Source organism: Macaca nemestrina, chromosome 12, assembly GCF_043159975.1.
Source record: "Macaca nemestrina isolate mMacNem1 chromosome 12, mMacNem.hap1, whole genome shotgun sequence".
Classification (NCBI taxonomy): domain Eukaryota; kingdom Metazoa; phylum Chordata; class Mammalia; order Primates; family Cercopithecidae; genus Macaca; species Macaca nemestrina.
Genome location: NC_092136.1, coordinates 51,508,087 through 51,522,793, shown reverse-complemented (window position 1 = coordinate 51,522,793; position 14,707 = coordinate 51,508,087). Strand labels below are relative to the sequence as shown.

General features: G+C 47.2%; 1 protein-coding gene across 1 annotated transcript in view; it reads left to right on the top strand.

Moving 5' to 3' along the window:
• LOC105486919 (spondin 1) overlaps positions 1-14,707 on the top strand; it is a 291,726-nt gene that overhangs the window by 266,110 nt on the left and 10,909 nt on the right. The window contains exons 7-10 of the mRNA XM_011750058.3: positions 1,214-1,278; positions 12,021-12,222; positions 13,156-13,296; positions 14,124-14,199. Coding sequence (XP_011748360.2) covers positions 1,214-1,278; positions 12,021-12,222; positions 13,156-13,296; positions 14,124-14,199 — 484 coding nt within the window. The remainder of the gene's footprint in view (positions 1-1,213; positions 1,279-12,020; positions 12,223-13,155; positions 13,297-14,123; positions 14,200-14,707) is intronic.

Here is a 14,707-nt window from a genome sequence, read left to right as displayed (position 1 = left end):
GCTGGACCAGAAAGCATTTTATAACCTCTGGGCCTGAGCCTCAGAGACGGCACTGTCCTCCTTCCTTCCAGTCTCCATGGGGCTGTGGGATTTTCTGAGCAAGGTACCCAACCAGGGAGAAGGTCACAATGCATCCTAACTATATTCTAGGCACCTGCTGCCAGGCACGACTCTAAGGACTATAGCCTTGTCGCCATGAGCCAGCCAAGCAAGTCTCTTCCCCTGGAACTCAGGGATCTGTTCAGTTGGCAACAAAGCCCTTCCTTCCCCAGCTGGTGACATTCTGGAGTTTTCCACACACAATGGACTATTGTGTCTGAGCACTGCTGGGCCCGGGCCAGGGTAAGGGGTAATACAGGGCCAGCTGACTCTACTCTGGGGAAAGCTCCCCACCAAAGCTGAACTTCGGCCTGTGGAGGCCTCCAGCCTTGCAAAGATCATGGCACCCCTCACCCGCAGTGGGTAATTGAAAACAAAATCCCAACCAAACCTCAAAGTTAAGCAAGATCAACAAAGTTCTGATTTTTGCCCTATGATGACCATTCAATGCTTTCCTTCAAAATGTTAATTATCAAATTATTCCTCAAAAAATTACTTCGAGTTTCCCAGTTATCCCTAAAATAACTTTATCATGCTTTATTCATCATCCAAAGCAAAACAGAGCCAGAGAACCTGAGGAGCACCACGGGTGTGGGGCCTCAGCTTTGTGCTGGCCTCCTCGTCCAAGGGAGTCTGATCCAGCCATGGGTCTCACCAGCAGGACAGGCCTTGGGGGGACAGTCCTCGGGGCCAGGTGTTAGCCACATTGCAGCTTCTGCTGACCCAGCTGGCCTGGAGCAGGCCCCACTCAGTGTCTGGACACAGAGCATGGCTCTGCCCTCTGGAATGGACATGACATGGGAGTCTGGCCAACCACAGCAGAATCCAGGCCAGATCTCTGCTCTAGTGGGGAAGGGATGGGCTGAGCTGGAAACCAAAGGTGTGACTCAGTGGCCCTTCAGTGTCCAGGACATACCTAGACACTCAGTCCCCTCTCCTGGTATCACTGAGGCCCCAGGATTCCCCCATCCCAGAGAAAGGTGGCTCTAAACCCAGGCAGGAAGAGTTCCAACAGCAGGTGAGGGAGTGGGGTGAACGGTGTCACCAGCTCAAAGCCCTGTTGTTCCCATGAGCCCTGCTCTGTTCACTAAATATTTGTGGTCCTTTTTTGCAGAGTGATGAGGTCCTCACCGTCATCAAAGCCAAAGCCCAGTGGCCAGCCTGGCAGCCTCTCAACGTGTAAGTAACACAAGTCCCTCGCCTGGCCTGTCTTATCCTAGCCCCTTCTCAAGGCCACCTACCTAATGGCCACCACATACCAGCTATGCTGTTAAAATTAGCAATACTTCTCCGTTAACAAGCAGGCAAGATGCTTTCTAGGTGCAGAGCATCACACCTGCCCTATCTTCTCAAGGATGCAGGCTCAGGCTCTGTTTTCCCCCAATGGCCTTGATGCCACAGTGGACCCAACTCAGATGTGAGGATTAACTGTTCCGTGTTCACCAATGTTCTCAGCCACAACAGACCGAACATGCCCTCACCCTCAGAGCATACAGGTTATACTCACGCTTAGCCAGTCTGACGTGTGGAAAGTCAGATTTACCCTGGCTTCCATTCTCAGTCCCATTTCTTTTCTGTCTCCTCTATCCCATAGAGATTTTATCTGCCCTTGAGTCAGGTGACTAGGCGTATGCTGACAGTCTCCAAAACTACCTCCTGCCAAATGGATGGATAGATAGATACAGTGGTATATCCGTCAGGTTTTTGGACACCTCTCCATGAATGGTCCACCTGGACCTTAAACTCATCATGTCCCAAATGGGTCCCATCACCTTCAACAAACCTGCTGTTCTCCATGTGGAGAAATATTGAAAGTACAGTGAGTCTCAAAGCCCTGTGGATTCTGCCTTCTGAGCAGCTCACAAATCAGTCCTTACTTGGCTGTTCTCCTCCCATTCCTTCCAGCCATCACCCTTTCTCACCTGCACCACGTCACCTCTTTCCTTTGCTGTAGTCTCCCTCAGTCCAATTCCTCATCCACAGTTACTAGACCGATCTTTTAAGAATCCAAATCTTGGCCGGGCGCAGTGGCTCACGCTGTAATCCCAGCATTTTAGGAAGCCAAGGCGGGCGGATCTCGAGGTCAGGAGATTGAGACCATCCTGGCCAACATGGTGAAACCCCATCTCTACTAAAAATATAAAAATTAGCTGGGTATGGTGGCGCATGTCTGTAATCCCAGCTACTCGGGAGGCTGAGGCAGGAGAATCGCTTGAACCAGGGAATCGGAGGTTGCAGCGAACCAAGATTGCACCACTGCACTCCAGCCTGGTGACAGCGTGAGGATTTGTCTCAAAAAAAAAAAAAAAAAAAAATCCAAATCCTCCGGCCAGCCTGGGTAACATGGCAAAACCCTGCTTCTACTAAAAATATAAAAAACTAGCTGGGCATGGTGGCACATGCCCTATAGTCCCACCTACTCAGGAGGCTGAAGTAGGAGCATCACCTGGGCCCAGGGAGTCAAGCAGCAGGGAGCCGTGATCGCGCCACTGTACTCCAGCCTAGGTGATGGGAGTAAGACTCTGTCTCAACAACAACAAAAAATTATCCAAATCTGTTGTGTCCTCTCCTTCTTCATCCCTCTGTGACCTCGCTTAGTGTCAAGATCAAGTCCACACTCCTTAGTTTAGTGTGCACAGGTGGGCGAAACACATGTCAGGGTTCATCTCCTGGCCTCCCCATACTGCACCTCATGCAGGCCACCCTGAATCCTGGGCAGATCCTTGAACAAGCCTTGATTCTGCTTATCCTTTAAAGATGCAAGGCCTGGAGGAGAAGAAGCTCCTGACTGACCCCAAGAAGATGGTTTATGAAGAAGCTTTGGCCAGCCCCTCTAGGGAGTAGTCTACATCCATTAACACCGATATTGAAAACAGCAACAACATGAGCAATGTGGGAGACACTGCTCAGTGGGAGAAAAGGCAAAATCCACAGGAGAGGAAGGGAGGAAAGTGCTGGACATTCAAAAGGAAGATGCCTGAGGATAGGGCAGCGGGGGTGAGGGAGGAGGAGTGCTCATAGCTGACTGGCTGGGAACACAGAAACTATGGTGAGGCACCTGAAACCTGCACATTTAACCATTCAGCAAACTAATGGCCCATCCCCTACTGTGCGCCAGCCCTGCACACGCAGTCTTAGCTCTCTGGAACACTCAGCCCGAGGGGAGACAGACAACAGACAAAGTTGTGCCACTCCAGGTCTTCCCTTTGCACAAGTCCAGGCAGCACCATATAACCTGAATATATAAAATATAACGTCATCATGGCAGCCTTGTAAACTCCAAGGGGATAAATGTTAGAGTGAGGAGTGGCTCTGGAGCCCCAGAGCAGGGGCAGATCCCCCTCCTGCTGTGTGCAGGAGGGACATGGGGCTACGCCTGAAAGGTGTTCCTTGCGCTGGTCAGGACTGGCCCAGGTTTGGGTGGAGCTGAGGCTCTGAGTGGAGGCCTGAGGAGGGAAAAAGAGACCAACACTCAGACAGCTGGCCCAGGGCAGCCCAGCTGGCTGCATGGAGGCCTTTTCTAGCCTGCTGTGAGCTCTAAGCCTTGCTCTGGATCCTCCCTAAGGAAGCTCACACCAGGGCAGGAAAAAACCCACCCAGCCCAGGAAATGCCTTGCCCTCCAAGAGAAGCAACACGAGGGAGGGCCTGCCCAAGGCGCTCTCCTGGCAGATGCACCTTTGCCCATCTTATACCTGTCCTACCAAAAAACAACGATGTGAATTCACAAAAGCCCTCAGTGCCCTTTGCATAATTAACGTCAGTTACCAGTCGGGTCACCCTGAATATCCTTACTATGCTGTCTCCTCAGATTCTCCCAGTTCCTCGGCTCCCAGAACCTGTGTGTAAAGAACCCCTCACTTCTGGTCCTCTAAGTGGGGAGGGGATCAAAGGAAGGTAGGGGTGGGGAGAGTTTGTGGGTACCAATTTTTGTACCGTTAAGGAATCTTTCTGCCGGTTTTCTCTTGAGGAGCCTGGGCTTAGGAAGATGTAAACTACAAATCAAAGCACATTCAGGAAAGAGATAGGAAGGGAGGGAGAGAGGAAAGAGAGAGCAGTCCTTTTACTTTCAGCATCTCCTTGGGTCCAAGTAGGCACTGACCTTTATTATCCCTTTTAATCCTAATAACCATGAGGTAGGTATTGCAATGTCCATTTTACCAATGACCAAACTACTGAGACTCAGAGGTCCTATGACAGCAAGGGTGGATATAGAATGCCAGCAGTACCCGGCTGATTCTAATGCCTGTGCTTTTCACTATAACAAGATCCTTCCAATTAAGTAACAATTCATTCATATTCCTATGTTTAAATTAATGAAGACATATATACCTGCTAATGAGCCTTCTGATTGGCATGAAATTAACAATGTGACCACACCGAATGGTCTCACACCTACCCCAAAACAAACAAAATCTGACTTTCACTTACCCTGTATCCTATCAAGGAAGATTGAAACATCCTTGATAGGAGAGTCCCCCAAAAAAAGTCCTGTGAAAGGTGCTTAGGGACACTGTGGTAAGCACAGCACAGTTCCTTATGGAGATTACAGTTCAGTGGGGAGAGATATTTACTAAATGATCACACAAATAAATGTGACACGTCTATGAAGGAAAGACATAAAGTGCCATGAGAGTGCCTGGGGGTTAGAGATAGCTCCCCCCTAAAAAGGCAATGAAGCTAAGATCTAAGGAAGCAGTAGGCGTTAACTAAGCAAAGAAGAAAAGGGGAGAACATTCTAGAAAATCTGGAGAGACCATCATGTGCAAAGGCCCTGTATGAGGAGGGAGTAGAGTATGTCTAAGGCACTGAAAGGCTTTGGTCTAACTAGATCCAGAAATCAAAGATGAGTTTGGTGTGAGGCCATGCCATGTAACATTTGAAATTTTTTATTTGAATTTTTGCATTAAAAGTAATGAGTAAGACCAGGGGCAGTGGCTCACACCTGTAATCTTAACACTTTGGGAGGTGGAGGCAGGAGGCTAACTCGAGCCCAGGAGTTTGAGAACAGCCTGGGCAACAAAGCAAGACCCCCATCCATAAAAAGTTTAAAAAATTTGCCAGGCATAGTGGCATGTGCCTGTGGTCTCAGCTACCTGGGAGGCTGAGGCAGGAGGATCACTTTAGCCGAGGAGGTTGAGGCTGCAATGAGCCATGCACTCCAGTCTGGGTGACAGAGCGAGACCCTCTCTCAAATAATAATAATGGTAAATCATTGAAGGGTTTTAAGCACAAGGACGACATGATCATATTTGCACTAAAAAATAAAAAGCAATAGCAACACTGGCGCCTGTGTGAAAGGGTAGATGTGGCGAGCCCAGTGAGGGGGGCTACTACAGAAAACCAGAGAGAATTAACTGTGACTTCACTAGGATGGTGGTGGTGGCGGAAAAGGAGAGAGGTACAGAGATGTGCGAGACGCGTAGGAGGTAAAATCGACGGGCTGTGGCAATAGGTGGAATAAGGAGGCGGAGAAAGAGCAGTCAAGATGTTTCCCATGTGTCTGGCTGGCATAACAAAGGAGTTGGTGAAGCCACTTATAAGGCTGAAAACGTTAGATGAAGTTCGGTGGGAAAGATCATGGGATCAGTTCTAAATGTATGTTGTTAAGATGTATTCAAGATTTCCAATTAGAGGTGTTAAGTATACGGTTGCCTAGATAGCTCTGGAACTCATGGCAAGAATTCTGCCTGAGATCTAAAATTGGGAGTCCTCAAGGAATGGGAGACAATCAATGCCAAGGGCATAAGAATAGGAATCAAGGGCTTAGGACTGAGTTCCAAAGATCTCTACTATTGAACGTTGAGGAATCTTGCCTGCAAAGGACGCAGCAAAGGAGCAGCAAAGAAATCGATAAGGAAGCTTGGTATGGAGAAATCCAGGGGAAAGAAGAAAGTGTTTGAGGCGGGTGGTCGACTGTGCCCAGTGCAGCCGAGAAAACAAGAAAGATCAGGGCTGCAGGAAGCCCTTTGGGTTTATCGACAGGAAGGTCATCAGTGACTTTTGGAGAATCCTTTCTGCTGAGTGATGAGGGGGAAAAACAGCCCAGAGCGGGTGAACTGTGAACAGAGCATGAGGTTACGGAGTCAGCAAGTACAGACGACCCTTCTGTGAAGTTTGCTATGAAAGAAGAGAACCTGGCTCCAAGGGGATGAAAGAGTCAAAGAGCATTTTATTTTTCTTTTTTAAGATGGGAGAGACTTTCTGAAAAACTGAAATGAATATTTTGGGACAGCTTCCCACATTTCACCTACCCCTCAGACTTCCTGAGGCCCCAGTAGAACAAAATTAATTGATGGCAAACACTTAGACCTCCCAAACACCTAAAACCTCTGCACTCAATGCTACCGGCTTGTTAAGGGAAAGGAATTTTCCTTTGATTTTCCCATACCCCAGTCCCCCCTTTCCTCTTCCAAATCTCATTAGGAAGTCAAATTAGGAAGCCTATATGCAGCCAAGTTTTGTTTTGCAGAAACAGCCCTGCCCCTCTTTGCTGAGCCTGCCTGATTGAGGTTAATGGGATTCCAGCCTCCCTCGGCCCAGTGGAAAGCCAGGGTGACCTACTTTGCAAGGTCCTGCCCGTTGAAACTGACTTGTTTTTCAATGATCTGCATCTTTATCCCCAGGACCACTTCATCCCCAGGACCACTTCTCAAAGGACAGCCATGAATGAGCAAATTAGCTGCTGACTTGTTTAGCTCAATAAATCAAGCTGTGGCTCCGACAGCCCAGGGTGCAGGTAGAGACAGGAAAGGCAAACTCTGAACAAAACCCACATCCTTCCCTAGTTCCTCTGGCGCCTAAGTAGAAAATGCCCAGATTTCCTACAAATCAATTCTGAATGTCCATCATTCGGTTCCTGCAATTGCATCTTGAATACTAAGAATCACTGGAACTTTTACAAATAACTTTTATTTCCTTTCTTATAATGAATCCTGCAAACCACTGTCATCACCTTAAATTATTTCCAGGCACTCTGCCAGATTAACATTGATTAGACAAAGGTCGTGTTTGTGAGGCCAGTGGAGTAGAGACATGGTCGCCTTCTCCAGAAATCCAAAGCCACCTTCCCCCGGGAGGCCAGAGACAGCTTTCTCTTAAATCAGGGCTGGAAGATCAGGGCTCTCCCTGCCTCCTGCAACAGCTGCACAGGTCCATCGATGTCCTCGGGATGCTAAGGGAAGATGGGCCTTGGACAGAGGAGCAGGTGGTAGATCTAAGCGTCCAGATGGACCTGGAGTCCTAGATGCCTCCTGGTTATAAACACAGCATTTTCCAACGCTACAGGAACCTCCCTCAAACCTTTCTCCACACACACCCCTGCAGGACTTCAGCCTAGAGAATGACTTGGGCGCCCTCTCGTGGCCAGATTGAGTTTTTGCAACTCTGAAAATTCAGATTTTTGAAAACACAGGTTGAGAGACAGAACACAGCATGAGTGGTTTAGGAAACCCTCCTGAGTCTCATTGGTGTGGATCTGTAATTTAGGAGGGGATTGTAAGTCTCTGGAAGCAGTTTCAAAATCCTTTCTTACCTCTTTTCTTTTATGGTGTTTTGGAACATTTTGTTCGGAAAAGTTGAATGAGAAGGAAATCAACCTCTACCAAGCCCTGTTATGTGTCCCTCACAATGATAAGCAATTTTCTCACAATAAAACCTTGGGGCAGGATGATGATGCTCCCATTTGGCAGTGTAGTAACTGCAAAGAAAGGTGAGGTGGAGGCCCCCATCACATAGCTATGAAATAAACAGCTGATTCGAATCCAGCTCTGACTGTCACCAGTGCCCTGGGTTCTTCCCTCCACACCATACTGCCTTTCCAAATGTAGAAAGAGGAAACATTTCTCTGGGTCTTCATATCTAATGTGAATTGTCTGTTCATAACTTTATCTAGTGGGATCTTTTTCTACATATTTGGATTAGCTCTGTACATAGTATAGATATTAACACTTTGTCAGTCACACTCAGTGGAGACATTTTTTGCCAGCATGTCATTTTTCTCTCCAATTCAGTACTGCCGTTTTCATTTTACAGATGTTTTTCATTGATGGATAATTCCTTTCTTTATTATTGCTTGTATTGTTTCAAAGTTGAAAAAATTAATATTTCTCTAATAGATCTGAAAGCTTTATTTTTTTCCATGATCTGGTTATTTTCTATCTGACTCTGAGTCTGGTTTTTTTTGTTTTTTTCTTGTGTGGTATACTAAATGTGAATCCGGTATTTTTTTTGCTACAGTTAACTTATCCCAACCCCACTTGTTGCACAATCTTTTCTTGACCCCTAATTTGAAAAGCCTGTTCTGTATAGTCCTTATATGTAGTTTCTGGGATCCCCTATCTGTGTTGCTGATTTATATTTCTATCTTATCTGAATATCACGCTATTTTGTCTATCATGCTTTATCATATACTCTGGGATATGGTATAGCTAGATCAACTCTCTTTGCTAGAGCACGGATACAAGTCTGAGTCCCAGATAGGAAGATGAAACCAGATTAACAAAATGTCATGTATTGGAAGACATGGCATATACAAAAGCATAAATACGAATTTTTATGACAGTTTGAACAAATTAAAGCACTTCAGTTCTATCTAGCATTTTCTAAGGAAAACTCATACAGATTCTTATTCATTTCATTTTTATTTTAGAATAAATACTTTGAAGTGATGTTTAATTAAATTTGAAGGTCAAAGGAAATACAAGAGCTCCATGTTCATTTCTTAGATTAATTCATTTACTTCAACAAACATTTGAAGAGAATCCACGGCATGCCAAGTTCTAAGCCGGACATTAGGATATAGCTATGAACAGGACAGAAATGGTTTTCACTCTTTTGGAACCTGATGGGGAGATGTTAACAAGAAATTCCAAAGCAAGAGTGAGTTCAGCATGCTATGGGGAGGTAGAATAGGAGTTCTAAGCAATTTGGGGAGAGGTCAGGAAATACCTCCTCCAGGAAGTGTTACATAAACGGGGTCGGGGGGGATTCTCCAGCTGCAGGGCATATCTGAAGATGCTAGAAAATTGTTCTCAGGCCCTTATAGATTCAAATTTACTCTGTCACCGTGTGATCAGCCATGTGACCTCACGGTCAGGAATTGGCTGCCCCATGTTTCCCACATCTTGAAACATTTACCAGGGTCTAGAGGGTACCTCGCTTTGGCTACAGACTTGGATACAACAGATTGGGCCAAAATGCCTTTGCTGAGAATGATTTCCACAAGGCCTTGGTCCCAGATGGTTACACCCATTGGCTGAGCAGGTTTCAGGGCAGTATGTTAGGGTGGCAGTTGGTTTAGTTTCTACAGCTCTGGATTAGAACTGCTTTTGTCCCCTTAGATTGCCATTGTGAATAGAGTCACTCAGGGGTACAGGACATGAATGATTAATCTGGCCTCAAATCACATACTTAGGAAGACAGGAAGGCAATAGATGGAGCGGTCAGTCTCTGTAACAATGGAAGAGGAAACCTGCCTCCCAGGGGACAGCTGGATGCCCCCAGAGGGCAGCCGCACCCAGGTGCCAGTGCTGTCTGCTCCGCAGTTACTAGAAGGCAGACAAGAACCCTGTCCTGTGAGTCCCTACATGAGGTAATGCCACACCTCCATAGACTGCAATCCTTGTGTGAACCAGGTCTTTAAAGAAGCTGTTGAAATCACTGACCTACATGCCAGAAAATGCACACGTGGGAAAAGGAAATTAAACCCCCTGATTGTGCCTAAGTAGCTGATGATGTCATTGCAATACTTTAGCAGTTTATAAAGGCTTCCTAATAAAGCATCTCATTTGATCCTGACAGCAACACTGCAGGTATATATTGCTAGATGAAGATATTGAGATTTGAAGAGGGTGAGCCACTTGCCCAAGATCTAAAGCTAGGAGGTGGAGGAGCTCAAGTCATCATATGCATATTTGTTCAGTCGGCCCACTGGACACCTAGGTCCTGGGATGCAGCTGTAAAACACAGAGTTCCTTCAAGGAACTCCTGGTCTAAGTTGGGGAGAGGAAACAGTGAGGAAGTGATTGCATTCCTGGGGTCTGGCTATAGAGACCTGCACAGAATGTGGGAAATTCAGCGCTATGTACTTGCCTCAGCTGAAGGCAAGACCTGTGCAGAGTGTGGGAATCTGGCGCTGTATACTTGCCTCAGCCGAAGGCAGGCAGGAAGGCCGCTCGAAGAGGTGACATGATCTGAGGCTTGAAAGATGAGTGGACCCAGCATTCTCAAGCTTGAGGTATATTAAAATCTGGAGGGATTATTAAATTGCTGGGTCCTACCCCAAGTCTCTAATTCAGCAAATCTAGGGTGGGGCTCAAGAATCTGTATTTCCTTCAAGTTCCTAGAGGTTGCTGATGCTGCTGGTCCAAGGACCACACTTTTCCAGTCACTGAAGAGCTTGCCCAATAGATGCAAGTACAAGTGGAACCTGCAGCTAACTTGCAGCTAGGCTTGCCTGTCAGGGCCCAGGGAGCTTCTTAGGTAGCATGTAGGGTGGGATAAGGGAGGGGGTGCATGGGAGGCAGCAAGAGGACCTTGTCAGTCGACAGATGCCAAAGCCAGGGCTCAGGCCAGGTTCTTCTCCACTCCTGTGCCAGAACCTAGACTGGCATCAGGCTAAAATGGAAAGTCCACTCAGGAAGTCTTTTCTTCCCACCTGTCCCCTTTCTGATCTCCATACGGCCCTATGGTGCTTCTCTCAATAACACTAATGGTGATAAGAGTTCTAGGGCCAGGCACTGGGCTAAGTACTATCTGCAACCTAGCTCATTTGAAATTCACAGGAACCCTTTGGAGTAGACATATGCGATCATCATTTTAAAGATTTGGACACTGAGACACAGAAAGGTTTGGTAATCTGCCCAAGGACACACAGCTGTAAGAGGTGATACCAGAGCCCGGGGGGCCCAGTTCCCCAGGCCCCAGTCGGGTCTGCAGTCATTGCTTTCTGGAACCAGGTGAGGGCAGCCAGAAGCAGCTGGTCCCGACAGAGGCACAGGGACTTCTAGACAGCTGAGGCAGAGCAGCTGCCAGCTGGACTGAACAGAACAGTTGGTCTCTGGCCAAGGATTCCCCATGATTAGCAGCCTGGGGGTGCAGAGTCAGGCCAAGCTGCCTTCAAGCCTCAGCCACCTCCTAGCTGTGTCTCTTAGTTCATTAACCACTTATTCACTTTCATGGCCTCTCTACGAGACAGGATAATAATTCTAACCCCACAGGATTGTCATGAGGGGAAAATGAAATAATATGGGACTGCCACCCACTGTGTGCCCTGTGAATGTGACTCTTTCCTGCCCAGCCACTCTGAGTGGTTGCTGCCATGTATCTCACATGGTCCCAGCCATTCCTGAGAATCTGAGTGACACAAAGAGATAGAGGTTGAAGAGCAGCCTCCGATAGCTTAGACTCAGGATGTTACTCCCAGCAACCGGGGGTGTCGGCCAAAGGTCTCTGACTCTACAGCTGGTCCCTGCTTCCCAGCTGTGAGCCGATGGGTACAGTCTGGAGCTGGACAGTGCCTGCCTTCTGAGGGCAATGGAAACAGGAAGTTGGGGGAGATGACCCCTCTGATGCGAGGTTGAGTTGCAAGGATCACTTGAGCCCAGAAATTTGAGGCGGCAGTGAGCCATGATCACATCACTGCACTCCAGCCTGGGTGACAGAGCAAGACTCTGTCTCTGAAAGAAAAGAAATGCTCGATAGGGTGGTAGTATATGGTCCTCTCCACGTTTCTTCAATGGATGGGCTCAGGACAGAGAAGGTTATAAACCCGTCGTGGCCAAAGGCAGAGTTCAGTGGGAGACCACGAATCTGAATACTCTCTGTCCCTCTCATTCTTCATCCATAATCCAGGCAGATTTCCCTCAGAGTGAGGACCAACCCCCAGAACTCTAATATAATGGTCTCTGTATTTCATTTCCAGGAGAGCAGCACCTTCAGCTGAATTTTCTGTGGACAGAACTCGCCATTTAATGTCCTTCCTGACCATGATGGGCCCCAGTCCCGACTGGAACGTAGGCTTATCTGCAGAAGATCTGTGCACCAAGGAATGTGGCTGGGTCCAGAAGGTGGTGCAAGACCTGATTCCTTGGGATGCTGGCACTGACAGCGGGGTGACCTATGAGGTGTGTGTGTGCCTGGAGTGGTGAGTGGCAAACTTCCCTAGCACCTTCTCCTTGCCCAGCCCCATCCTGAGGGACACAGAGGAGATCTGACCCAGGCTCTGTCCTAGGTGAACTTTCAGTCTGGCTGGGGAGGCCAGCATGGTCTCATCATCACATGTGGTGTGATGTGGGCTCTGGGAAGTGTCTGTGCAGTGGCCAGGAGAGCATGGAGAGGGAAGTGCTAAAGAGCAGTTCCCAAGTGAGCAGGGGACAGCATTCCAAAACCACGATGGCAAGAGCGAAGGTTTCTGGACAGCTGGGCTAAGGAGTTTGCATTCTGTCCTGAATGTCATATTTCTCTGATATGATCAATTGCATTGAAATCTGGAGCCATCAGAAAACCAATGGGAGAACAATCTAGAAGAACAGACATCTGCAAACTATGGTTTGGAAGACAAATCTGCCCTACCATGTGATTTGTCAATAAAGGTTTCAAAGCCAGCTACACTCCTCCAAATACATATTATCTGCGGCTGTTTTCCCACTACCACGGCTGAGTTGAGTATTGGCAACAGACACAATATGGTTCACAAAGCCTAAAATATGTAGCATCTGACCCTCTACAGAAAAAAGTTTTCCAATGCCTGGTCTATTAGAAAGACTTTGGGATTCAGGCCAACCTGGCTCAGCCATTTCCTAGCTTGGATAGCCTCTCTGAAACTTGGCTTCTTCATCTGAGCACAATCCTACCATGTATATGGAAGAATTTTAAAATACAGTTCTAGAAATTTCCCAGCACAGTAATATGGCATGAACACAATTCCATAAACATAAATAGTAGTTACACTTGTCAAATTCCTATCAAGGACTTTGCTCTGATCCATGTAACAAATGGCTTTTGTGGGTTTTCCCAATTTTATTTCTTACTCTCTGCCTCTGTATGTTTTCTTGCAGTCACCCAACAAGCCCACCATTCCCCAGGAGAAAATCCGGCCCCTGACCAGCCTGGACCATCCTCAGAGTCCTTTCTACGACCCAGAGGGTGGGTCCATCACTCAAGTAGCCAGAGTTGTCATCGAGAGAATCGCACGGAAGGTACGGGGTTAGAGCCCACTCTGGCATCGACCCTTCCCGGCAGGAGTGCCAGGGAGATTGCACACCTTTCTGCTCTAGAATCATGGAGTCCCTGGCAGAAAGCACCTCAGGATATGGAATTCCTGGGCCTCCCCGGGTTTCTAACATGCAAATTATTTCATAAGATGAAAATAAGCAGGCCAGGTGCGTTGGCTTATGCCTGTAATCCCAGCCCTTTGGGAGGCCGAGGTGGGCAGATCACCTGAGGTCAGGAATTCAAGACCAGCCTGGCCAACATGGTGAAACCACATCTCTACTAAAAATACAAAAATTGACTGGGCCTGGTGGCAGGCGCCTGTAATTCCAGCTACTCGGGAGGCTGAGGCAGGAGAATCGCTTGAACCCTGGAGGTGGAGGTTACAGTGAGCCGAGATTGTGCCATTGCACTCCAGCCTGGGTGATAAGAGCAAAACTCCATCTCAAAAAAAGAAAAAAAAAAAAAGAAAATGAGCAAAATGAACTCAGCAGTGAGGCCCAGTGCTCAAATGAACAATTTGATCTAGGCAAATTGGTTTCATTGTGAGTTCTGTAATTGATTACTAATGTCTCCCATGGGCCAGGAACTGGGGAGTGCTGGTACCCAAGTTATGTATTTATCATCCCTGGTTAGCCATTTCTGCTTTCTTGGCATTTCTTTCTCAGGCAGATTGTAAATGTTGGCCCAGAACTTTGCCATGGCATACGATTTGTATACAGAATGGGCATTAGATTTTAGTCCTCTTTCATCTTCACACTACACATTCCCTTCTTTCGCTATGTGAGCCCTCCAAGTAAAATTCCTTTTGCAGGGGGAACAATGCAATATTGTACCTGACAATGTCGATGATATTGTAGCTGACCTGGCTCCAGAGGAGAAAGATGAAGGTACGTTATTTTCTTTTGTTGCAGGTGGCAACATAAATTGACACAACCCTTTGAGAAAGCAATTTGCTAACCTGTTTTAAGAACCATAAACCATGTGCTTTGACTTGGTAATCCTATCTCTGAGGATTTCTCCTCAAGAAATAATCAAAAACAAGGCCAAGGTTAGGCATAAAGCATAAGGGAATTGGTGAAGATATGACATCAGAATATATACTGAACAACATCAGGCCTTTAAAACAATCATGTAAATCTCATTTGAATGGGCTTCGCAGGATTCAGACTACTCTCTGCTTCGATTCTCAGGCCAGTCTATAAGGCAGGTGTGGATACATTCACTTTCCCAGCAAGCAAAGAAAGGCCCAGATCTTACAGTCAGGAGGGAGCACAGAGTAATGGTTCAAGCTCAAGTTTTCTTATGGGATCTGGAGCCAGACAACCTGCACTCTCAGTAGACATGTGATCTTGGGCAAGAAGCTAACCTTTCTGTCTCAGTTTCCTTGACAGTCAA